This window comes from Salvelinus alpinus, chromosome 10 (genome assembly GCF_045679555.1).
Source record: "Salvelinus alpinus chromosome 10, SLU_Salpinus.1, whole genome shotgun sequence".
In the NCBI taxonomy this organism is placed as follows: domain Eukaryota; kingdom Metazoa; phylum Chordata; class Actinopteri; order Salmoniformes; family Salmonidae; genus Salvelinus; species Salvelinus alpinus.
In genome coordinates, this window is record NC_092095.1 from 32,433,117 (window position 1) to 32,459,927 (window position 26,811).

The following is a 26,811-nucleotide window of genomic DNA, read 5'->3' on the forward strand; positions in this document are numbered from 1 at the left end:
GAGTCTCTTCAGTGTTGGTGAACGGATTACGTATCCACTGCTTTCCCGGGCGTGGATCAGATTGTGAAGGGAAGTAATCCTCGAATGTGAGCAGAGTTTTGCTCAGATGTGACCCAATCAATTTTCGCATGTGATTCATGTCTACATCCATCACCCACGTTAGAGTTTACAATAGGGGGAACATATCGAAAATAATTCTGTCCACTCGGTCTCTCTAGATGCCCAGTTTTGTCACTTACACGTACCTGCATGAATAGGTTGAGTAGCAGTCTCGTCGGTAGGCCTACAGACCGGATAAAAAAGGTCCCACCTGCTTTACATTTCCTCATTACTTGACGTGCATATAACCCTCTGTTCCCCCATGTCTGTGTGTGGAATTGTTTGTTGTAAAGTGTATGTGCACTTCAGACTGGTTTGCAATGGGTTATTTCAACCCGTATTTTGTTGTTCTGGGTGCAGTTTGTTTTGTCGCATTAAACTGCTCCGGTTGTTACCCATTTCTGCTCTCCTGCGCCTGACTTCCCTGCAGCCAGTTACGCACCTCTTACAGAATTCCACACTGGAATATGGAGTCAGCAGGAGCAGGTGCCCCTGGTATAGGGGTCGAGGAGTGCGTCCAGGAGCACGCGCCGGTGCTCCACCATCTCAGCGCCACCATGGACCGCGTCATCCAAACCATGGACCGCTGGGAGAGACAGGGAGTGCCTCCAGCGCCTCCACCAGCACAACAGGGGTTTCCACTACTTGCCCCCCCCCTGCACCCGGTCCCAGTGGGATTCGTCTCGCACTTCCCCGGGAGTACGATGGGACGGCTGCACGCTGCCAGGGTTTCCTGCTGCAGCTGGATCTATACCTGGCAACCGTCCACCCGGCTCCTTTGTGCCGTGAGAGGGTGTCCGCCCTCGTCTCGTGCCTCTCGGGGAAAGCCCTGGAGTGGGCCAACGCTGTGTGGGGAGATGCTGTGTGGGGAGACATCTAAGGCAGGGGACGAGGAGCGCCCAGGAGTTTGCGATGGACTTTCGGACCCTGGCCGCCGGTGCGGGATGGAACGACAGGGCCCTGATCGACCACTATCGCTGCAGTTTGCGCGAGGATGTCCGTCGGGAGTTGGCCTGCAGGGACACCACCCTCACCTTTGACCAGCTGGTGGACCTGTCCATTCAGCTGGATAACCTGCTGGCTACTCGCGGACGTCCAGAGCAGGATCTGTCGGTTCCATCCCCCAGCACCACCGCTCCGATGCCCATGGAGCTGGGAGGTGCTGCGCCCAGGGAGACCACTGTGAAGTACAATTACCCGCTACCTCTCATAGACACAGCGATTGAGTCAATGCACGGGGCGCGCTTCTTCACGAAACTAGATCTCAGGAGCGTTTACAACCTGGTGCGTATTTGGGAGGGAGACGAGTGGAAGACAGCGTTCAGTACCACCTCAGGGCATTATGAGTACCTCGTCATGCCCTACGGGTTGAAGAATGCTCCGTCAGTCTTCCAAGCCTTTGTGGACGAGATTTTCAGGGACCTGCACAGGCAGGGTGTAGTGGTGTATATCGATGACATTCTGATATACTCCGCCGCACGCGCCGAGCATGTGTCCTTGGTGTGCAGGGTGCTTGGTCGATTGTTGGAGCATGACCTGTATGTCAAGGCTGAGAAATGCCTGTTCTTCCAGCAGTCCGTCTCCTTCCTAGGATACCGCATTTCCACCTCTGGGGTGGAGATGGAGAGTGACCGCATTTCAGCCGTGCGTAATTGGCTGACTCCCACCACGGTAAAGGAGGTGCAGCGTTTTCTAGGGTTTGTCAATTACTACCGGAGGTTTATCCGGGGTTTTGGTCAGGTAGCGGCTCCCATTACCTCACTGCTGAAGGGGGGACCGGTTCGGTTGCAGTGTTCGGCTGAGGCGGACAGGGCTTTTGTTGACCTAAGGGCCCTGCTTACCTCGGCTCCCGTGCTGGCCCATCCGGATCCTTCTTTGGCGTTCACAGTGGAGTTGGACGCGTCCGAGGCTGGGATAGGAGCCGTGTTCTCCCAGCGCTCGGGTACGCCACCGAAGCTCCGCCCCTGTGCTTTCTTCTCGAGGAAACTATGACATGAGGGACCAGGAGCTGTTGGCTGTCGTCAAGGCTTTGAAGGCGTGGAGACATTGGCTTGAGGGGGCTAAACACCCTTTTCTCATCTGGACTGACCACCGCAATCTGGAGTACATCCGGGCAGCGAGGAGACTGAATCCTCGCCAGGCAAGGTGGGCCATGATTTTTACCCATTTTGTTTTCACCCTTTCGTACAGACCAGGTTCCCAGAATGTCAAGGCAGACGCACTGTCCCGGCTGTATGACACAGAGGAGCGGCCCATGGATTCCACCCCCATACTCCCGGCCTCCTGCCTGGTGGCGCCGGTAGTGTGGGAGCTGGACGCGGACATTGAGCAGGCGTTACGTGCAGAGCCCGCTCCCCTCCAGTGTCACGCTGGGCGTCTGTACGTTCCGTCTGCTGTCCGTGACCGGCTGATCTATTGGGCTCACACGTCACCCTCCTCTGTTCATCCAGGTATCGGTCGGACAGTGCGCTGTTTGAGTGGGAAGTACTGGTGGTCCACCTTGGCCAAGGACGTGAGGGTTTATGTTTCCTCCTGCTCGGTGTGCGCCCAGTGTAAGGCTCCTAGGCACCTGCCCAGAGGTAAGTTACACCCCTTACCCGTTCCACAACGGCCTTGGTCTCACCTGTCGATAGATTTTCTCACAGATCTCCCCCCATCACAGGGGAACACCATGATCCTGGTCGTTGTGGACCGTTCCTCCAAGTCCTGCCGTCTCCTTCCTCTGCCCGGTCTCCCTATGGCCCTACAGACTGCGGAGGCCTTGTTCACTCACGTTTTCCGGCACTACGGGGTGCCTGAGGATATAGTGTCTGGAGAGCGTTCATGGAGCGTCTGGGGGTCTCGATCAGCCTTACCTCAGCCTTACCTCAGGTTTTCACCCCGAGAGTAACGGGCAGGTGGAGAGAGTTAACCAGGATGTGTGCGGTCTTATTGCCAGGACGGCTATCAGCGGAGCCTTGTCTGGCAGCGAAACTGTTAATTCAGCCTCATTTACTGCCTTTTAAAAAAACATATCTGATATGGCTGACTTACTTAAACAAATGTGGTTTCTACTGACAATTTAAATGTACAAACTATGGCAGAAGGGGACAATGGGCGGGTAAGAGGCAATTCGTAATTTCGATTAAGACATTAATGAGCGAGCTAGGACAGTACAATTTGTTCAGTAGTGTAACGACCCTGGGTTTATAAGTGCGGATATCGACTCTGCCGCACGAGAATGCTTTTGCGGCACAGTCGATAGCGCGCTGGACTTTGGGCTAGAAGGTCGATGGTTCAAGACCTGCTCCTTGCTGTTTCATTACATTGGTGTCAGAAGTCATCGGACCTTGCATCCACGACAGTGCGGGTGCTTGGCCGGTGAGCATGTTCCTGTAAGACGTAGAGTCGTAAGCTAGCGCGAGGACGCGCTCTTTGAAAGGATTGGAGTAGTGTAACGACCCTGGGTTTATAAGCACGGATATCGACTCTACCGCACGAGCATGCTTTTGCGGCACAGTCGATAGCGCGCTGGACTTCGGGCTAGAAGGTCGAGGGTTCGAGACGTGCTTCCTGCTGTTTCATTACAGTACTTTTGAAATGTACAAAGACAGAATTCAGAACATGGGTCATTCTTACAGTATTCTCCCTGTACACCAAGTCAGAACCGTAGGATAAATAAAGGGGGCATATAAGCAGACAATGAAAGCTCTTACAATATTTGATGAATACATTTCTCTAAAACAGGCTATAGGCTAAATGTGCACCACCAAGTCAAAACAGTAGGCTAACTTATGAGGGGAAAAGGGACCAAATTATTAGGGTGAGGCACATGGGCTACTAACAGCTTACTACACAACATACACTTTGTATTACTTTCTTAGCTACAGTATACATATCTCCCTGACATATTACATAATTTATGGAGCAGCATACAAGATATTTTCGGACTCACCTTGTTTTGCTGTGCTCACTTGAACAGGAAGGTGGTGCGGCGGGCCTTCGTGGCAAATTTTGTCATCAAAGTCTGTCATTCTCTGGATTTATGGTTGTTGCAAGACAACTGCGAACTATGAAAAAAAACAAGGTTGAATCATGATGTCAGTGATCTTCAGGTCGGAGCTCTAGAAAGATGCCTGACTTGGAATTCCGAGTTGGATGGCCGTTCAAAAGTTATTTCTCAGTCGTGGCTCGTTTTTTTCCAAAATTCCCAGTTTTCTTGAACTCATTGAAGTCTGAGATTTCCCAGTTCCCAGACCCTTAAACCCAGACTTGGACCACACACCCACTCCACTGAATAGCAGGCTAGGGATTGCTTTGCAATGCTTGCAGTTAGCCACTGATTCCTTCCAAACCACTCAATGTTGAATTTGCGATTTCCAACTTGTTGGGTAATGTTTATGTCCAATTGCCGATGACCACCGATATGTTTTATCTATAATTTCTCTTCGTCATTTCTCTTCATATGACAAGGATTGAAAAGGCTTTGCCAGTAGATTGTTGACTTGATACATGATGATGACTGCAGCTTGCTAGCTAAGATTCTGAAAGTATGATGTTGACATGATCAGTCCAATCAAAGCTACGATACATATAACATGATTTGACGTAATTTCATCTGTGACTAATGACCCTGAGCCTTCTTGGATGGGCACTTCTAATGTAACTCAATGGCAGCATCCAAGGGGCTTGAATTTTCTAGCTCTCCCCGTAGATTTTGTGGTGACGCAGTGTCCCCATGAGTGACAGAATACTGAGCCAATCACGGCACAACTAGAGAACATTACCATCCCCTATGCTCCGTATTTTCCGCTGGCTGCCCCACCACTACAGAAAGCACCTATCTAGGCTGAAACACCTGCATTTTGTAGCTGCCTTACTGAAGAAAAAAAAAAATAATGTTTATATGCGGCTTTATTAACTCAATGATTTGATTTTTTAAATTGTTTGCAAACTGATATGTGACACGTATTAATGTCAAAATAACATGCAAAACAGGAACAAAAAAAATATATATTTTTTGTTGTTGTTGCTAAACACCTGCCCTGAATGACGGGTCACCACTGGCTGCATGCATAGTTCAGTGCATTACACAAGTAGTCCTACTGCAATTATTTATTTGACTCAATATGCTGCAGACCTAAAAAAATTCAATAATAATATTCAGGACAAATATGCTGCAATCATTCCTCCACAGACTGGTGCCGGGACCAGGGTTTGAGAAAGGCTGGTGTAGGCTATGGATAATTTTATTGAGACCACACTAGGCGCACTTGATATTGCGCTGATTTTGCCTGCCCATCAGAGAATAAATGATGAGCGGCATCATTGGGCAGACATGAGATACTATAATAAGCAACTAATTCTCAAACCCTGAGCAATATAACATTTAATTGATTTTCAAATTACATGACCCTCCTGTCACGCCCTGACCTTAGAGAGCCTTTTTATTTCTCTATTTGGTTAGGTCAGGGTGTGATTTGGGTGGGCATTCTAGTTTGTCTATTTCTTTGTTGGGCCGGGTATGGTTCCCAATCAGAGGCAGCTGTCTATCGTTGTCTCTGATTGGGGATCATACTTAGCAAGCCCTTTTCCCACCTTCAGTTGTGGGATCTTATTTGTGTGTAGTTTCTTTCTGCACTGCATATAGCTTTACGTTTGGTTTTGTATTTCGGTGTCATTTTTAATAAAGAAAAATGTACGCCTACCACGCTGCACCTTGGTCTCATTCTATCAACGAGCGTAACATTTTAGAATACATTTCTAAAATACTAAACCTTCCCTGACTGAAATTGAAAAAGCATGACTCCTCCCCCATTTTCCTCCGGGTAACTATTGTGTAAATTTCGACCTCTCCCTAAACAACCTGAGTGGGGCATCTTCATTTATATGTTATCTTTGGCTCTACCACCAGTGTCTTTTTACCCAGGCTGGTCTCATGGACTATATCTAACAGTATGATATAGGAGTTGGCTTTGGGGATGACCAGTGAAATATACCTGCTGGAGTGCGTGCTACAGGTGGGTGCTGCTATGGTGACCAGTGAGCATGATATGTTATGTTTGCAGCTGTTATGTTTGCAGCTAGATAGCTGCAAACGAGTGGCTACTATTAGCTAACGTCTCTGTCCCGAAGCAAGCACCAGCTAGCCTTGAGCTAGCTGCATATACCAGCTAATTCAAGGGCTACAATACCTCCTTTGCCAATTGGCCTCGAAGAATGATGCCCAGTGGACTGTTTCAATAACACGGTACCTCATTTTATTTACCTGTCGGCCCCAGCCTCGAACTCAGGTCCTGTATGTACGTAACTGACCCGATCTGCCTATTCATTTCCATTTACCCGTTGTTGTTTTAGCTCTCCTGATCAATACCTATGATTGCTTTATGCCTCTCTCTAATGTCAATATGCCTTGTCTACTGCTTTCTTGGCTAGTTCTTATTATTTTATTTCACTGTAGAGCCCTCAGTCCCGCTCAACATGCAATAGATAGCTCTTTTGTCCCACCCCACACACATGCGGAGACCTCACCTGGCTTAACTGGTGCCTCCAGAGACAAAACCTCTCTCATCATCACTCAACGCCTAGGTTTACCTCCACTGTACTCACATCCTACCATACCATTGTCTGTACATTATGCCCTGAATCTATTCTACCACGCCCAGAAATCTGCTCCTTTTATTCTCTGTTCCCAATGCACTAGACGACCAGTTCTTATAGCCTTTAGCCGTACCCTTATCCTACTCCTCCTCTGTTCCTCTGGTGTTATAGAGGTTAACCCAGGCCCTGTAGCCCCCAGGTCCACTCCTATTTCCCAGGCGCTATCATTTGTTGACTTCTCTAACCGTAAAAGCCTTGGTTTCATGCATGTTAACATCAGAAGCCTCCTCCCTAAGTTTGTTTTATTCACTGCTTTAGCACACTCCGCCAACCCTGATGTCCTAGCCGTGCTAAGGAAGGCCACCAAAAATTCTGACATTTCCATCCCCAACTACAACATTTTCCGCCAAGACAGAACTGCCAAAGGGGGGGAGTTGCAATCTACTGCAGAGATAGTCTGCAGAGTTCAGTCATGCTATCCAGGTCTGTGCCCAAACACTTCGAGCTTCTACTTTTGAAAATCCACCTTTCCAGAAATAAGTCTCTCACTGTTGTTGCTTGCTTGTTATAGACCCCCCTCAGCCCCCAGCTGTGCCTTGGACACCATATGTGAATTAATTGCTCCCCATTTATCTTCAGAGTTCGTACTGTTATGTGACCTAAACTGGGATATGCTTAACACCCCGGCCATCCTACAATCTAAGCTAGATGCCCTCAATCTCACACAAATTATTAAGGAACCTACCAGGTACAACCCTAAATCCGTAAACACGGGCACCCTCATAGATATCATCCTGACAAACCTGCCCTCTAAATACACCTCTGTCTTCAACTAGGATCTCAGTGATCACTGCCTCATTGCCTGCATTCGTAATGGGTCCGTGGGCAAACGACTACCACTCATCACTGTCAAACGCTCCCTAAAACACTTCAGCGAGCAGGCTTTTCTAATCGACCTGGCCTGGGTATCCTGGAAGGATATTGACCTCATTCCGTCAGTAGAGAATGCCTGGTTATTCTTTAAAAGTGCCTTCCTCACCATCTTAAATAAGCATGCCCCGTTCAAAAAATGTAGGACCAAGAACAGATATAGCCCTTGGTTCACTCCAGACCTGACTGCCCTTGACCAGCACAAACACATCCTGTGGTGTACTGCATTAGCATTGAATAGCCCCCGCGATATGCAACTTTTTAGGGAAGTTAGGAACCAATATACACAGGCAGTTAGGAAAGCAAAGGCTAGCTTTTTCAAACAGAAATTTGCATCCTGTAGCACAAACTCCAAAAAGTTCTGGGACACTAAAGTCCATGGAGAATAAGAGCACTTCCTCCCAGCTGCCCACTGCACTGAGGCTAGGAAACACTGTCACCACCGATAAATCTACGATAATTGAGAATTTCAATAAGCATTTTTCTACGGCTGGCCATGCTTTCCACCTGACTACCTCTACCCCGGTCAACAGCTCTGCACACCCCACAGCAACTTGCCCAAGCCTCCCCCATTTCTCCTTCACACAAATCCAGATAGCTGATGTTCTGAAAGAGCTACAAAATCTGGACCCCTACAAATCAGCAGGGCTACACAATCTGGACCCTCTCTTTCTAAAATTAACCGCCGCAATTGTTGCAACCCCTATTACTAGCCTGTTTAACCTCTCTTTCGTATCGTCTGAGATCCCTAAAGATTGGAAAGCTGCTGCGGTCATCCCCCTCTTCAAAGGGGGAGACACTCTAGACCCAAACTGTTACAGACCTATATCTATCCTACCCTGCCGTTCTAAAGTCTTTGAAAGCCAAGTTAACAAACAGATCACCGACCATTTCGAATCCCACCATACCTTCTCCGCTATGCAATCTAGTTTCCGAGCTGGTCTTGGGGGCACCTCAGCAACGCTCAAGGTCCTAAACCATATCATAACCGCCATCGATAAATGACAATACTGTGCAGCCGTCTTCATCGACCTGGCCAAGGCTTTTGACTCTGTCAATCACTGCATTCTTATCGACAGACTCAACAGCCTTGGTTTCTCAAATGACTGCCTCGCCTGGTTCACCAACTACTTCTCAGATAGAGTTCAGTGTGTCAAATCAGAGGGCCTGTTGTCCGGACCTCTGGCAGTCTCTATGGGGGTGCCACAGGGTTCAATTCTCGGGCCGACTCTTTTCTCTGTATACATCAATGATGTCGCTCTTGCTTCTGGTGATTCTCTGATCCACTTCTACGCAGACGACACCATTCTGTATTCTTCTGGCCCTTCTTTGGACACTGTGTTAACAAACCTCCAGACGAGCTTCAATGCCATACAACACTCCTTCCGTGGCCTCCAACTGCTCTTAAATGCAAGTAAAACTAAATGCATGCTCTTCAACCGATCGCTGCCCGCACCTGCCCGCCCGTCTAGCATCACTACTCTGGACAGTTCTGACTTTGAATATTTGGACAACTACAAATACCTAGGTGTCTGGTTAGACTGTAAACTCTCCTTCCAGACTAACATTAAGCATCTCCAGTCCAAAATTAAATCTAGAATCGGCTTCCTATTTCTCAACAAAGCATCCTTCACTCATGCTGCCAAACATACCCTCCTAAAACTGACTATCTTTCCAGATCCTTGACTTCGGCGATGTAATTTACAAAATAGCCTCCAACACTCTACTCAGCAAATTGGATGTAGTCTATCACAGTGCCATCCGTTTTGTCACCAAAGCCCCATATACTACCCACCACTGCGACCTGTATGCTCGCGTTGGCTGGCCCTTGCTTCATATTCGTCGCCAAACCCACTGGCTTCAGGTCATCTATAAGTCTTTGCTAGGTAAAGCCCCGCCTTATCTCAGCTCACTGGTCACCATAGCAGCACCCACCTGTAGCACGCACTCCAGCATTTCACTGGTCATCCCGAAAGCCAACTCCTCATTTGGCCGCCTTTCCTTCCAGTTCTCTGCTGCCAATGACTGGAACGAATTGCAAAAAAATCACTGAAGCTGGAGTCTTATATCTCCCTCACAAAGTTTAAGCATCAGTTGTTAGAGCAGCTTACCGATCATTGCACCTGTACACAGTCTTTCTGTAAATAGCCCACCCAACTACCTCATCCCCATATTTTTTTTGCTCTTTTGCACCCAAGTATCTCTACTTGCACATTGATCTTATGCACATCTATCAGTCCAGTGTTAATGCTAAATTGTAATTATTTCGCCACTATGGCTTATTTATTGCCCTACCTCCCTAATCTTACTACATTTGCACACACTGTATATAGATTTTTCTATTGTGTTATTGACTGTACATTTGTTTATCACGTGTAACTCTGTGTTGTTTGTGTCGCACTGCTTTGCTTTATCTTGGCTAGGTCGCAGTTGTAAATGATAACTTGTTCTCATCTGGTCTACCTGGATAAATAAAGGTGAAATATATATTTTTAGCATGGTTACATAGGACAGAAGGTTATTTAAAGGGACATTTCACCCTGTCTCTGCCGCTGCGTATAGTCATTACTACACTGAACAAAAATATAAATGCAACATGCTAAAACAGGTAGGTGCGTGGATCAGAAAACCAGTCAGTATCTGGTGGGACCACCATTTGCCTCATGCAGCGCGACATCTCCTTTGCATATTGATTGTGGCCTGTGGAATGTTGTCCCACTCCCCTTCAACGGCTGTGCAAAGTTGCTGGGAACTGGAACAAGCTGTCGATCCAGAGCATCCCAAAACACGCTCCATTGGTGACATGTCTGATGAGCATGCAGGCCATGGAAGAACTGGGACATTTTCAGCTTCCAGGAATTGTGTTCAGATCCTTGCGACATAGGGCTGTGCATTATCATGCTGAAACACGAGGTGATGGCGGTGGATAAATAGCACGACAATGGGCCTCAGGATCTCATCACGGTATCTCTGTGCATTCAAATTGCCATCGATAAAATGTTCGTGGTCCGTAGCTTATTCGTGAAGAGCACACTTCTCCAGCATGCCAGTGGCAATCGAAGGTGAGCATTTGCCCACTGAAGTCAGTTAAGGGTCTGAATACTTATGTAAATGTGATATATATAAAAAATATATATATAAATGAGCAAAAACCTGTTTTTGCTTTGTCATTATTGGGTATTGGGTGTAGATTGATGGGGTGAGGACAATTTAATCAAAATGGTCAAGGGTTCTGAATACTTTCCGAAGGCACTGTAGCTAGCTAGTAAAATGATTTACAGTTGCTGATGTTTCACGTTTGCTGACAATTTACAAACGCAAGGCTTGGCGCATAGCAAATTAGCAGGCACCAGGCTAACTAGCTAGCCATCTCCAGTCATGAGCTGACGTTTGCTGGTAAACCTAGCTGTTTAGTAGCCATATCTACAAATAAAAAGAGAAGAGGTTTTACATTGAGATACAATCTCCTATTGTAAAACATATATTTTTAGACATATATATGGCTACTTGTAGCTGTTTAGATAGCTAGCTAGCGAGACAAGATACCTAAGTTAGCAAACAGAAAAATAATTATATTTTAGATTCAAAGTAGCCACTCTTTGCCTTGATGACAACTTTGCACTCTTGGCATTCTCTCGACCAGCTTCACCTGGAATGCGTTTCCAACAGTCTTGAATGAGTTCCCACATATGCTGAGCACTTTTTCTTCATTCTGCGGTCCAGCTCAACCAAAACCATCTCAAATGGGTTGAGGTCAGGTGATTGTGGATGCCAGGTCATCTGATGCAGCACTTCATCACTCTCCTTCTTGGTCAAACAGCCCTTACACAGCCTGAAGGTGTGGGGTCATTGTCCTGTTGAAAAACAAATGATTGTCCCACTAAGCGCAAACCAGATGGGATGGCTTATTGCCGCAGAATACTGTGGTAGCCATGCTGGTTAACTGTGCCTTGAATTCAAAATAAATCAGTGTCACCAGCAAAGCACCTCCACACCATCACACCACACATGCAGAGATTATCCGTTCACCTATTCTGCATCTCACAAAAACACAACAGTTGGAACCAAAAATTGCAAATTTGGACTCATCAGACCAGGACAGATTTCTACCGGTCTAATGTCCATTGCTTGTGTTTCTTGGCCCAAGCAAGTCTCTTCTTCTTGTTGGTGTCCTTTAGTAATGGTTTCTTTGCAGCAATTTGACCATGAAGGCCTGATTCACGCAGTCTCCTCTGAACAGTTGATGTTGACATGTGTCTGTTACTTGAACTCTGTGAAGCATTTATTTGGGCTGCAATTAATGGGGCTGGTAACACTAATGAACTTATCCTCTGCAGCAGAGGTAACTCTGGGTCTAACTTTCCTGTGGCGGTCCTCATGAGAGCCAGTTTCATCATAGCGCTTGATGGTTTTTACGACTGCACTTAAAGAAACTTTCAAAGTTCTTGACATTTTCCGCATTGACTGACCTTCATGTCTTAAAGTATGATGAACTGTCGTTTCTCTTTGCTTATTTGAGCTGTTATTGCCTTAAATGGACTTGGTATTTTACCAAATAGGGCTATCTTCTGTATACCACCCTACCTTGTCACAACACAACTGATTGGCTCAAACGCATTAAGGAAAGAAATTAACTTTTAACAAGGCACACCTGTTAATTGAAATGCATTCCAGGTGACTACCTCATGAAGCTGGTTGAGAGAAAGCCAAGAGTGTGCAAAACTGTCAAGACAAAGGGTGGCTACTTTGAAGAATCTCAAATATTAAATATATTTTGATTTGTTTAACCCTTTTTTAGTTACATGATTCCATATGTGTTATTTCATAGTTTTGATGTCTTCATTGTTATTCTACAATGTAGAAAATAGTAAAAATAAAGAAAAGTTCTTGAATGAGTCAGTGTGTCCAAACTTTCGACTGGTACTGTATACATTTTATTAAGCACAATCTGACTGCAACACACAGGTTGGAATGTCTGACTGAAATACTGGACAAATCTACCTTTTTTCAACGTTTGTGATATTTGAATTTGTTGATAAAATGCGGGACATGATTGTTTGGTTTCAGTAAGCGGGTCAAAGGGCCAAAATGTGGGACTGTCCCGCCAAATCCGGGACATGTACACTATATAGACAGAAGTATGTGGACACCCCTTCAAACTATTTCAGACACACCCGTTGCTGACAGGTGTATAAAATTTGAGCACACAGTCATGCAATGTCCATGGACAAACATTGGCAGTAGAACGGCCTTACTGAAGAGCTCAATGACTTTCAACGTGGCACCGTCATAGGATGCCATCTTTCCAACAAGTTAGTTCAGTCAAATTTCCGCCCTGCTAGAGCTGCCCTGGTCAACTTTAAGTGCTGTTGTGGTGGAAACGAACGCAAAGTGGTTGCTCACAGAACGGGACCACCGAGTGCTGAAGCGTGTAGCAGGTAAAAATCGTCTGTCCTCGGTTGCAACACTCACTACTTAGTTCCAAACTGCCTCTGGAAGTAATGTTAGCACAATAACTGTTTGTCGGGAGCTTCATGAAATGGGTTTCCATAGCCGAGCAGCCGCACACAAGCCTAAGATCCCCATGTGCAATGCCAAAAGTCACCTGGAGTGGTGTAAAGCTTGCCGCCATTGGACTCTGGAGCAGTGGAAACGAGATCTCTGGAGTGATGAATCACACTTCACCATCTGGCAGTCCGACGGACAAATCTGGGTTTGGCGGATGCCAGGAGAATACTGCCTGCCCCAATACATAGTGCCAACTGTAAAGTTTGGTGGATTAGGAATAATGGTCTGGGGCTGTTTTTCATGGTTTGGACTAGGCCCCTTAGTTCCAGTGAAGGGAAATCTTAGCGCTACAGCATACAATGACATTCTAGAGTAGACGATTCTGTGCTTCCAACTTTGTAGCAATAATTTGGGGAAGGCCCTTTCCAGTTTCAGCATGACATTGCCCCGGTGCACAAAGCAAGGTTCATACAGAAATGTTTTGTTGAGATCGGTGTGGAAGAACTTGACTGGCCTGCACAGAGCCCTGACCTCAACTCCATCAAAACACCTTTGGGATGAATTGGAATGCTGACTGCAAGCCAGGCCTAATCGCCCAACATCAGTGACCGACCTCGCTGCTCTTGTGGTTGAATGGAAGCAAGTCCCTGCAGCAATGTTCCAACATCTAGTGGACGCCTTCCCACAAGAGCAGAGGCTGTTATAGCAGCAAAGGGGGACCAACTCCATGTTAATGCCTATGATTTTGGAATGTCGATGTTCATCGAGCAGGTGTCCACATACTTTTGGTCATGTAGTGTTTACGTAATCATAGTTCAAGTCCCCTGTTATTTTCTTGACAATTTCTCATACATTTGGGAGGGGATACTGACTGTCCTTTTGCCTGACGACTCAAACTGAATTCGTTCGCTGCTCTTTGTGGCGTAGTGTTTGGCCGGAGCAAGGCGTTTGGGTACCAGGCAAACTGTACTACTGTTCTTGCCGTGGATAAACCATGGTCAGAGAATAAATGGAGCAAGCGTGACCCCCGCTGTTCAAATACAGTAGTTTAAAGAAAGCGGCACCACGAGCTGCTGGTTATGTGGTGTGGATTATCATTTGCTGACTGTCTTGTCTGAGTACACATTGCTACAGACAGTTTTAATGATATTGAAACAAAACGACGAAGTGTTCAAACGTGTGTGTAGTCTGTATAAACATTTTCTTATTTTGGAATAACGGTGGTTTTCGGGGCGTTTCCCACTGTCTGTCAGCAGTTTTGATAGGTTCAAATCGCGTTCTGTAATGTAGCCATTGGCTCTGGCTACTAATCTTTCCTTGACATGCAAGCCAACAACAGGGCACATAGCTAGCTAGTGCAAAGAACCACTGAAACTGAAAGTATGGATTCCACTCCGGTAAGTTGCAAATAGTCAACTGGCTTAATACTTTCACTTCTAAAGAATAACAGTTATTACTTAAATAAGTTGGTACAGTAGTAACTAACAGTTAGCTAGCTAATTGGATAACGTTAGCTAGCTATGTTAGCTATTGTACCTAGCACATCCTCCATTGTAAATTCCCGTAGCAGTAGTTCGCTTGCTAGGATGACAGTAAGCTAGCTAGCTACCGGTAGTTATCTGCATTAAGATACAAATGGCCCTGTTTAGGTTAGAATGAGCTCAAGTAAAATACCCGGACTTTGATAATTTCCCTGAAGTGGAGTTCAGAGTGATCATCATGTCACGTCGAAGTTTCTAACCTAGAGTAGAGGTCCTAGACTATAGCAAAGATTTTTTGTAACTAAACAAAGATTGACCACAGACTGTCGTTTCCAATAGGAATAAATTAGTCAAAGTGGGCAGAGCCAAGTACGAGCTACCGATATCCTATTGGCGCGATCTAGCAACGTCTGCATATTTCCATCAGGGAACACCTCCTCTGTGAAGTGCGCGTGTGCAATAACTCATTCCCATTGCACTCCTAAACAAACAACACGATTTGTAAAAAACTTTTGCAAAGGGTAAAGTCTACAAAACGTAGTCCACTCGGTTCATATCAGATTGTAGTTTTAGGAACCGAAAACTGTATTGATCCGTTGTCAGTTTAGCCTACATTTCACTGATCTTAGTAGCAGAAAGCATTTTTTATTTGTGTCCTTCAAGGCAGCAGTCAATGATCAAGATTAGGCTAATTTTCATTTGATTTTTTATGGCGGTTTGATCGCGGGTAGGCACTAGTAATGTCTGCAGTTTTCGGTTTGGCTATTTGGCTAAATACATCTCTTTGCCAAAATGTGTGATCTCTCCCATGTCTTATTCGACTAGTAGTTGTTCTGAAATGTTTATTGCTTGCTTATATTTTACTCCCTCTGTTTAATATAACACACATACATTGATTATTAATTTCGGTTGCCTATCCTGACGGGAAGTTTGTTCTATAGAAAGTATTTGACTCTGATGTGTGCCACAGAAAGTACTTGACTCTAGTGACAAAATTAAAGAAATTAGGAGGGCCGTTTTCTTGCCTGCCCGAAATTCTCCCACCCCCTACTATTTTAGGACTGCAAGGCCTGGCACACTTCAGAATCATTTTGGTAGCTCATGTTGACCAGTAGTGTGTGCCGCGGAAAGTATTTGACTCTAGCCACAAAATTAAGGAAATTAGAAGGGGGGTTGAATTTTGGCAGGCAAGAAAATGCCCCCCCCCCCCTAATTTCCTTAATTTTGTGGCTAGAGTCAAATACTTTCTGTGGCACACCCTACTGGTCAACATGAGCTACCAAAACGATTATGAAGTGTGCCAGGCCTTGCAGTCCCAAGATGGAAGGGGGGGGAGAACTTTGGCAGGCAAGAAAATGGCCCTCCTAATTTCCCCCCCCCCCCCCTCTAATTTCCTTTAGTGACAAAATTGAGTCAAATACTTTCTATAGAACAAACTTCACATCAGGATAGGCAACTGAAATTAATAAAATTAATCTATGTGTGTTATATTAAACAGAGGGAGTAAAATCTAGGCAAGCAATACACATTTCAGAACAACTACTAGTCGAATAAGACATGGGAGCGATGACGAATTTTGGCAAATACATTTATTTATAGACTAATACAAACTGAAAACTGCAGACATTACTAGTGCCTCCCCCGCAATCAAAGGACACTAATAAAAAATGCTTTCTGCTACTAAGATCAGTGAAATGTAAGCTAAACTGACAATGGCGTGAAGAGCAGAAATCTCAACTAGCAAGAAAGTCACAGCAATGAAGAATTGAGTGCGTGCTCGTTCACGCGAGGGGGGAATTCTGGCACGGGGGAGATTTTCGGCACAACACCGGCCAGTGGGCTTCCTCTCATGAGTGGAAAAGCCAAGCGGATGCTTCACATTTATACATCTGAGGAAATATCTGTCTCATTGTTCTATCTGTGACTATAGTTTATTAATTGGCACTGGAAGTACAATACAGCTAGCTAGATACCAACTAAGCTAGCCAGCTAGTTGAACATACATATTAAATTGTTGAGCTTTATCAGACCTAGAAAACAAGCTTTTATGACAACACAGCATTTCCCTATAAGGATTAGTCTCAGGGCTAGCTCACTTCAATCAGCTGCTGTCTTTAGTCAAACTTGCACTTTGTCGTCAGAGCCAAACAATCACTCCATTCATCAGTCACACTTCATTCAGGCATTATTGAGTGAGATTGATTGACTTTGTAGGGCATCATCTGATTGATCTGCTCAAAGAAACCAGGGGCACCCTTTGCCCCTTTTGTGTTCGGGCAATTGTGCGGTTTGTGTATAGGCCCGCCTTTTGTTATGAGTTTTCCTGTTGTCTCACACCCCCATGGCTTTGTGTTGTAGACTATCGGAGAGTTGTTCCATACCCTGTGTGAGATGGGCTTCAGTGAGGAGCAGATCCAGTCTGCCGTGCAGGCAGGACACTTCTCAGTGCCTGATGCAGCTGAGTGGTGAGTCCTCCCAAACCATAACCCTTAAATGGACAGGCAAGGAACTATGTTTTCCGATGTCAAGACAGGTGTTGTCAATAACTGAACATGTCAAATGGTTAATGTTTTTTTCCCCCCATCTTTTTTTCTATGTGTTTACGTCAGGCTTTTACAAGGTGAAAATCTGAGGCACAAGCTGGTCAAAAATCCATCCCAGCCAGTTTCAACGGCGTTCGCTGCATTTAACCCTCCCAAAGATGCGGGGAGCTCTTGCCCCCCAAGCACATCACACTCACAGACATCGCCCAATGACAGTAGAGGTGTGACACACCATTATGATATTTCATCAGGCATTTGTTTTCCATGGTTGATTGCATACTGTAATGTAATGGTCCAATGTCTTATTGTGCACAATTGACCACTTGTGGTGTCTTTTATCCCTTTTGTACAAATCAGATAACGGTCTTGTAAAACTTGGAACAGCGAGTGGCTTTGCCTTGTTTCCAGCTGAATATACAGGGGAACTGTGTACAGGACAGGGCATAAGTTACAGTAAATTATCCAAGCTTTTTGTTTCCAAGCTAATCTCCCTCCCTCATAATCTTCCAATAATACTTATTTGTTATAACATAGTGATGACATTGATTACATTTCAGTATGTGAAGTCTCAGTGGTGCATTTGACGTATTGCCATCTTGCTCATGGAGGAGTTGTTGGAAACATCGCATGTGTAGTTTTAGCTACTCTAGGAAGTGACTTTGCAGGCTAACTTAGTGCTGCCCCCTTCAAATCAAATCATTTAGTATCTCAAGTTGAAGGCCAACCGGGGTAGTGTAGGCTGGTGGTAGTAACTCAATTTTCCTTCTTCTTTTGTGTGCGATTTTAAAATAATCGGTTCAAGGACATGCATGTGGTGTGATAGAAGCAATTATTGGTACTATGATTGTGTAAATAATATGTAAATATTGACCATGAAGATTGCCATTTTCCCATTCACCGTAATGGGGATCTTACTTTCTGGAAACAGCCTACAGTACTGCGTTCGACCTTGAACTTTGTGACTTCAATGAGAGAGGGCAGTCGCGGCAGGTAGGCTAGTGGTTAGAGAGTTGGGACAGTAAGCGAAAGGTTGCTTGTTTGAATCCCCGAGCTGGCAAGGTGGAAAAATCTGAGTACGGCAGTTAACCCCCACAGCAACTGCTCCCCGGGTGCCGATTATGTGGATGTTGATTAAGGCAGCCCCCACACCTCAGAGGTTTAAATGAGGAAGGCACATTTCGGTTGAATGCATTCAGTTGTGCAACTGACTAGGTATCTATCCCCTTTCCCAGTCGTCTCCCCTGCCTCAGACACATTCCTCGCTTGAAATTGTAGCCTTAAATATATATTACTTAACTGAAGTTTTGGGCAAAACACCAACCTACTCTGGACATAGCATAGTAGCTAGTTATTTGACTCTTTATTTCAGCAGTGACCATTCTGTTTCTAATGTGTGTCTGAAGGCCCCTCTTTAGTCCTGGGACCCACGCAACCCACCAGCCCATCCACAGACACCCCACCGCTGGAGTCACGTATCAGGCAGGACAAGAGTGACTTTCAGGAGCAGCAGAGGATGCGTGTGGCCAACGAGGCCAGGAACGAGAGGAGGCAGAAGAAACAGGTCAGCAGCACCTGCCTGATTGATCAGCTGAAACACACTGAGCACACACACACACACCCAGCATAGCCACAGGGTATTCGACATGCTAGTCTAACATACTGCAGTGCATACTGCCTAGTGACACAATTTACATTGAAGATTGGTTTATTCAAATTATTGAGACTATATATTCAGCCCTTTTTGCAAAAAAGTCACACTTAGACATGGCATCCCTGTGACGTGTGTGTTGTTACCTCAGGAGCGTGAGCTGGTGCTGAAGCGTATTGCTGAGGACCGGAGGAGCTTACAGGAGAAGAAGACCCAGCCGAGCGCCTCCACTGAGACCACGTCTCCCCCTGGCAGCAGCCAAGGCCAGAGGCTGGGGGGTACGGTCCAGACTAGTGTAGACAACAACTGCATCCTCATGGTGAGACTGAACCCTCCTCTGGCAATGTTTACATTCAGTGCCTTCAGAAAGTATTCACACCCCTTGACTTTTTGTTGTTACAGCCTGAATTTAAAATTGATTTCAACCGAGATCGTTTTTGTCACTGGCAAATTATGTCAAAGTGGATTATTTTTGTTGTTGAAATTTCTACAAATGTATTTAAAAATGAAAAGCTGAAATGTCTTTGAGTCAATAAGTATTCAACCCCTTTCCTATGGCAAGCTTAAATAAGTTTAGGAGTAAAAATGTGCTTAATAAGTTACATGGACTACAATAATAGTGTTTAACATGTTTTTGAAGATCTACCTCATCTCTGTACCCCAAACATACAGATAATTGTAAGGTCCCTCAGTCGAGCATTGGATTTCAAACACAGATTCAACCAAAAAGAGGTTTTCCAATGCCTCGTAAAGAAGGGAACCTATTGGTAGATGAATTTTTAAAAAGCAGACATTGAATATCTCATTGAGAATGGTGAAGTTGTTAATTACCCAGTAACTACAAAGATACAGGCATCCTTCCTAACTCAGTTGACAGAGAGGAAGGAAACTGCTCAGGGATTTCACCATGAAGCCAATGGTGACTTTAAAACAGTTACATAGTTACATGGCTGTGATAGAACTGATGATGGATCAACAACATTGTAGTTACTTCACAATACTAACCTAATTGACAGAATGAAAAGGAAGCCTGCACAGAATAAAAATATTCCAAAACATGCATCCTGTTTGAAATAAGGCACTAAAGTAATACTATAAAAAATGTGGCCAAGCAATTCACTTTTTGTCCTGAATGCAAAGTGTTATGTTTGGGGCAAATACAATACAAAACATTAGAGTATTACCACTCTCCATATTTTCAAACATAGTCGTGACTGCATGATGTTATGGCTATGCTTGTAATTGTTAAGGACTGGGGAGTTTTTCAGGATAAAAATGGAATGAAGCTAAGCACAGGCAAAATCCTATAGGAAAACCTGGTTCAGTCTGCTTTCCATCAAACACTGGGAGATTAATTCACCTTTCATCTGTACAATAACCTAAAACACATGGCCAAATCTACACTGGAGTTGCTTATCAAGAAGACAGTGAATGTTCCTGAGTGGTCAAGTTACAGTTTTGACTTAAATCTACTCAAATCTATGGCAAGACCCGAAAATGGTTGTCTAGCAATGATCAACAACCAATTTGACAGAGCTTGAATAATTTTGAAAATAATATTGGGCAAATGTTCACAATCCAGGTGTGCAAAGCGACTTACCCAGGAAGGTTCAGCTGTAATTGCTGGCAAAGGGCTTCTACAAAGTACTGACTCAGGGTTGTGAATACTTATGTAAATTCAATATTTCTGTATTTCATTCTCAATAAATTTGAGAGCGAAAAAATATATCTAAAAACATGTTTTCACTTTGTCATTATGGGGTATTGTGTGTAGATGGTGAGAAGAGAAATTGAATTCATTTTTTTATTCAGACTAATAACAAAATGTGGAATAAGTCAAGTGGTATGAATACTTTATGAAGCCACTGTATGCCTAGCAGCATAGGCAGTGCTCTAAAGTGCGACCATTTTGGTTGGGTATGCTCCTAAATATTTTGCTCTACGACCAGTGCGCTTCACTGTACTGTTGTTCCCGAGTGACTATTTTCATCATGATATGCATAGAAAATAATGGAAGTCTATGTTTTCAAAAGTATTTGAGTGTTGTGTTGATATTTCACAATCTCCTCAGGCTTTTGGAATTGCCTAAAGTCAATTGCCTAATGTCAGTCAATAGCAAAATATTGCACTTATTGATTTAAGCTTACATTATAACATGCTAAATGTTTCTGATATGTTATAAATGAGCAAATGAATAGATGAGCTGCACCTCCACGTATTTTCCCAGCCAGAGGTCAATTAACCAAAAATATGGAGATTTAGTTTTTAAAAAATCACATTGATTCATTACCAGACAAGTCACAGGATTTTGGTTTGGAGAAGCCAAGGCTATTACGCGAGTGAAAAGCAAAATAATCCACTAACGTTAGGCTACATAACATGCTAGCAACATTTTCTGATCAGTCCTGCTAATAGATGAGCAACCTAGAATAATGATCATAAGCACTCACCTTAATTTAGCTAATATTTTCCAGCCTAATTGTAACCAAATATCCAAATTGAGATTCCGTGAAAACAAAAATCTGATATTGATTGATTTATCAAGAGGAGTCCCCATGTTTGTATCAAAGCAGGCACTCCCAAATTAAATTATCATCCAGTTGACCACACCGCTATTGCTTTACATTTATTATAATGGTTGGATGACTTTGGAAGCTGTCATCAAGGCATAGGGTGGCTATTTAATAAATCTTAAATATAATTTTGATTTGTTTTAACACTTTTTTGGATACTATATGATTCCATGTGTGTTATTTCATAGTTTTGATGTCTTCACTATTATTCTACAATGTAGAAAATAGTAAAAATAAAGAAAAACCCTTGAATGAGTAGGCGTTCTAAAACTTTTGACCGGTAGTGTATGTCGGACAGGTTTTTTGTATCAAGATTTGTTACGGGGGGCACACAAATCCAAAACAATGTGATTGCAAAATCGAATGCTTCTAACCAAAATAGTTACCTTAACTTTCTACTTAAAACCTAAATCGATAATGTCATTTAATGTGGTTCTTCAATAATTATGCATAATACTTGTTGGATACGCATTTGGTGTCAAGCTGACTAGTTAAGCCTTGATGTTTTCACACATCATCTGATCCAGGAAGGAATTTTCCAAATGACAGTCAATTGACTAACAGCTGTTGTGATAGCGCATGCGATGCAACAACAGCCCAAGTGCTAGAAAAAAGGTGTTTGTGAGGAATGTCCAGAATATTTTGGTGTCTCATTCGTTACGCCAGTGACCGTTGTACCTGGTTCCATGCTGGATCTAATTATCCCTAGCAAATTGATGTTGATCATTTGTCTGCTTGATTTACAGCAGGGTCTCATTACCTTGATGCTTTCTCTGTTAAATCTAATGTGTTCATGTTTTTGTGCCTCAGATTGGACACCGAGTCTACTATGCGCAATTGTGTAGGCTAGACTCTTGCGTATCACCCAATACTATTCCTATTAATTATTCTGCATATAATGACAACAAATTATACTGAACAAAAATATGAATGTGTTGTGTGACAAAACTGCACATTTTAGAGTGGCCTTTTATTGTCCCCAGCACAAAGTGCACCTGTTAAATGATCATGCTGTTTAATCAGCTTCTTGATATGCCACACCTATAAAGTGGATGGATTATCTTGGCAAAGGAGAAATGCTCACTAACAGAGATGTGAACAAATTTGTGCACAGAATTTTAGAGAAATAATCTTTTTGTGGTATGGAACAGTGGTGGAAAAAATACTCAATTGTCATAAAAGTAAAGATACCTTAATAGAAAATGACTCAAGTAAAAGTGACAGTCACCCAGTAAAATACTACTTGAGTAAAAGTCTCTAAAGGTATTTGTTTGAAATATACTTAAGTATTAAAAGTAAATGGAATTGCTAAAATGCACTTAAATATCAAAAGTAAAAGTATAAACCATTTCAAATTCCTTATTTTAAGCAAACCAGACTGCCCAATTTTTTTATTTAATTTTTTATTGACGGATAGCCAGGGGCACACTACAACACTCAGACATAAAATACAAATGAAGCATTTGTGTTTAGTGAGTCCGCCAGATCAGAGGCAGTAGGGATGACCAGGGATGTTCTCTTGATAAGTGTGTGAATTGGGCCATTTTCCTGTCAAAATGTAACGAGTACTTTTGGGTGTCAGGGAAAATGTATGGAGTAAAAAGTACATCATTTTCTTTTGGAATGTAGTGAAGTAAAAGTTGTCAAATATAAATAGTAAAGTACAGATACCCTAAAAAATGACTTGTGTAGTACTTTAAAGTATTTTTACATAAGTACTTTACACTACTGTTATGGAAAATTTCTGGGACGTTTTATTTCAGCTCATGAAAATATGGGACCAACACTTTACTTGTTGCGTTAATACTTTTGATCAGTATTAATAGCCTAGTGGGCTTATTCTCAATATCATCTGGTAATGAAATAACATGACAAATACATTTTTCCCCCCATGTTACTTACACCTGCAATTTTAAACAATACAAGGAGCTTGAAAAAGCCTACTTGAATTTGGAGCTCAGAAATTCAAGTACTGGAGTAGGACTACCTTAAAAAGCAGACATTTCTTCAATTTGGTGCTTGAAAAGTCCTTGTAATTATTGTAGCCAATTTATAAGTTCCCCTGTTGCCTTTATGATTTTCCCTGATTTCATTTTTAAATAGTTTTTGTGAGAAATGTGGCCACTTTCGTTTGATTCCTGCCTCTTCAATTGAAGGGTGCGGTAAAACCATGTGCGCTTATTATGAGGATAACATGTTTTTTCTCTTTTACCCTTATTTTATCAGGCAAGATGACTGAGAACACATTCTCATTTACAGCAACGACCTGGGGAATAGTTAATGGGGAGAGGAGAGGAATGAGCCAATTGGAAGCTGGGGATGATTAGGTGGCCATGATGGTATGAGGGCCAGATTGGGAATTTAGCCAGGACCCCGGGGTTAACACCCCTACTCTTACGATAAGTGCCATGGAATCTTTAGTGACCACAGAGAGTCAGGACACCCGTTAAACGTCCCACCCGAAAGATGACACACTGCACAGGGCAATGTCCCCAATCACTGCCCTGGGGCTTTGGGATATTATTATTTATTTATTTTACCAGAGGTAAGAGTGCTTCTTACTGACCTTCCAACACCACTTCCAGAAGCGTATGGTCTCCCATCCAGGGACCAACCAGGATCAACTTAGCTTCAGAGGCAAGCCAGCAGTGGAATGCAGGGTGGTATGCTGCTGGCAACATCGAATGTTGGTTTCAATTTGACTTTCCATACAAATCCTTCCACTTTTCATAGCTTAATTATGTGTGCCTGCGTCAACCACATACTGTAGGCTACAGAAAAATTGCCATGCATGTATCCAGTCTATTTAGTCAGACCAGTCTATTTAGTCAGACAATGTCCACATTATTCTCACATATTTTAGAATGTAATAATAATTTGAATATCAACGCATTGGCAAGGTATTTTTAGTGGTAATGGCCTATTTAGTGGTTCTATATTAGGCCCTATATATACAATGATTTACAATTGTATAACGTTGAGGTCCTTGAAAATTAAAATGAAGCGCTGGAGTTATGGGTCAATTTGCATATTTTCACTTTTATTCCTCTAAGTACACATGTGGAACTGCATGAAAATCCATTTGGAAATGTTGATCCCTGTGTCACACATTGGCTCCATTATTTATAGAAATAACCTGTTACACAGTGTAGAAACCTAATATTCCACCAATGACAGGTTTTTGTATACACATTTTAGCTTTTAATAATAAACAAATGTTTTACAGGGTTCCATATTCGTTTTTATGGTACAACATGTGCTTCAGAAGTATCTAGAATACATATAGGCCCAATATATAGGCTATATCTCAATCAATTAAAAACATCTTAATTTCTGGTGCTCCTTAACACCAGTGTTACCAAAATGTGTTGTATTAATTTAGAGCCCTGAGCATAGGTAGACTTCTGTCTTGATTGTTGACTTGAGAGCACTCCTATTAGTTGATTGAAGAGGCGTGCATGAATTGTGTAGCTTAGTTAGATGGAGACTGAGGTGGTATGTTATAATGGAGGTTTCACCCTCTCTGTCCCTCCCTGTAGATCCGGCTACCCTCTGGGGAGTCCATGCGGGAGCGCTTCCCTGCCGACGCCCCTCTGCGCAGCGTGATGGAGCACATCTCCGGGCGCTACCCCTCCCTGGCCTCCTTTTCCCTCCTCCAGGGGTTCCCACGGAAACGCTTTGGGGAGGCGGAACTGGCTTGCTCCCTGCGCTCCCTGGGCCTCACGCCCAACGCCGCCCTCTGTATCCAGACCACGCCCCCAGAGACACCCCAGGATCCGGCCAGCCCAGCTGCCCGCCTCTTATTGGGCCAGGAGGAGGTGGTGGTTCCACCCCCTGCGCTTCCGCAGCCCCAGATACCAGAGCTGGAGGAGGAAGGGATGGAGGATCCCGCTCGGCCCTCACCTCTGCCTCACCAGCTGTGGGAAGAAGCAGTGGGCTACGCAGGCATCCCTGGTGTTGGGCCCCCAATGACCGGACCTTCTCACTCCTGGGGTAAGATTCACGTCTGGCGTATGAAGTCCTCATTCACAATGTATTTGATGTATTTTCAAATATCATAGTCGATGACTTGTTGGGTGTTTTACCTTCAGAAATGCATTTTCTTGGAGTGTAAATGGTTACATGGTACCATGTAACGCTGTATAATTGCCTTACTCACGAAGGCTATTGCATTATGGACCCATTAGTTTGAGGCGTCACTTTGTGAAGACACCATAACACCATTACAGGCACTAAGTTTCATTCAGGCATTCTCTGTGTCAGCTAAATGTGAATTGTTCACTCCGGGCGCAGTTTCTCCTAGGTACAGATCTAGGATCAGCTTCCTCTCCCCCAATCCTAACCTTAACCATAAGTGGGAACAATGTGAAACTGACCCAAGATCAGCGTCTAGGTGCCACTTCATCCCACTCCAAAGTGTTCATGCAGTTTTTCCCTGACAGGACGGGGCCAGAAGCTGAATCCTGGTGATGCAGAGGAGGCTGCCAGCTCAGATGATGAAGAGATGCCAGAAGGGGGTAGAGAGCCGCCCTTCTTCCTCAATGGTACTAAAACCTCTGTTTGGAATTTTCTTTTATCCTTCCTTCCTTCGTCTCTCTGTGTCTCCCTGGTTTTTCCTCTGAACTCCTTGTTCTTTACAGTCCAATAAAGATGAGCCCTCTCTCTGTGTCAGTGGTTAGACAAATGGCTTTGAACTTGATGAGCACTGTAGCCCCATTTGCAGTAGGATTTAACCTGCTGTCCCCTGGGAATATATATATTTTTTACAGCAGGTTACTGCAGAAGTAGTTGAAGTGAACCAGTGTGTGTGTAGAAATCCGTTGAACTAACCTGCCATGGCTGCGGTCAGGATAGTGAGCCAACTGGCCCAGTGATGATGTTTGGTATCGCCTCACTCACCATGAGAAAGCTGCTTTGATTGGGAAATAGCAGGTGAATGCGCCCGACTTTCCAACTTATGTAAGTTTGCACTGCACTCACTCGTGCCAAAAATAAGTCTGTCTTTCTGAGTAGTCAGCCTCTGAGGTACAGACAGTAATCCAAGTGTTACACTTCGTGTGAAGCTCATTGCCGGGGATTCTTTTTACAGCCAAAGAGGAAGCTAAAGCTGAAGAAGAGGAACATTGTGATTAGAGAGAGATTTTGTTTATGAGGGGCATTGTGATATGTCTCAGAGACAGGCATTCAGATTGTTAAATAGCTTGGATATTTGTCTGAAATACACTATATATACAAAAGTATGTGGACGTCCCTTCAAATTAGTGGATTTGGCTATATCAGCCACACCCGTTGCTGACAGGTGTATAAAATCGAGCACACAGCCTTGCAATCTCCATAGACGAACATTGGCAAGTCAGTGACTTTCAACATGGCATGTGCTGTTATTGTGAAGTGGAAACCTCTAGGAGCAACAATGGCTGAGCCGCGAGGTGGTAGGCCACACGAGCTCA

The 26,811-nt window shown here is 44.0% G+C and overlaps 1 protein-coding gene across 7 annotated transcripts in view; it reads left to right on the forward strand.

Annotated features, from left to right (window-relative positions):
• The window catches only part of LOC139531921 (uncharacterized), a 39,577-nt gene that overhangs the window by 1,710 nt on the left and 11,056 nt on the right, over nucleotides 1-26,811 (forward strand). For 3 of the 7 annotated variants that reach the window (XM_071328905.1, XM_071328903.1, XM_071328908.1), the window contains exons 1-7: nucleotides 14,205-14,513; nucleotides 16,956-17,062; nucleotides 17,207-17,361; nucleotides 18,544-18,701; nucleotides 18,940-19,107; nucleotides 24,901-25,354; nucleotides 25,804-25,905. In XM_071328905.1, coding sequence (XP_071185006.1) covers nucleotides 14,499-14,513; nucleotides 16,956-17,062; nucleotides 17,207-17,361; nucleotides 18,544-18,701; nucleotides 18,940-19,107; nucleotides 24,901-25,354; nucleotides 25,804-25,905 — 1,159 coding nt within the window. In that variant the 5' untranslated portion in view covers nucleotides 14,205-14,498. Of the gene's footprint in view, nucleotides 1-14,203; nucleotides 14,514-16,955; nucleotides 17,063-17,206; nucleotides 17,362-18,543; nucleotides 18,702-18,939; nucleotides 19,108-24,900; nucleotides 25,355-25,803; nucleotides 25,906-26,811 lie in introns of those variants that run through there. The other 4 variants (XM_071328902.1, XM_071328907.1, XM_071328906.1 and 1 more) reach the window with 3 other exon arrangements.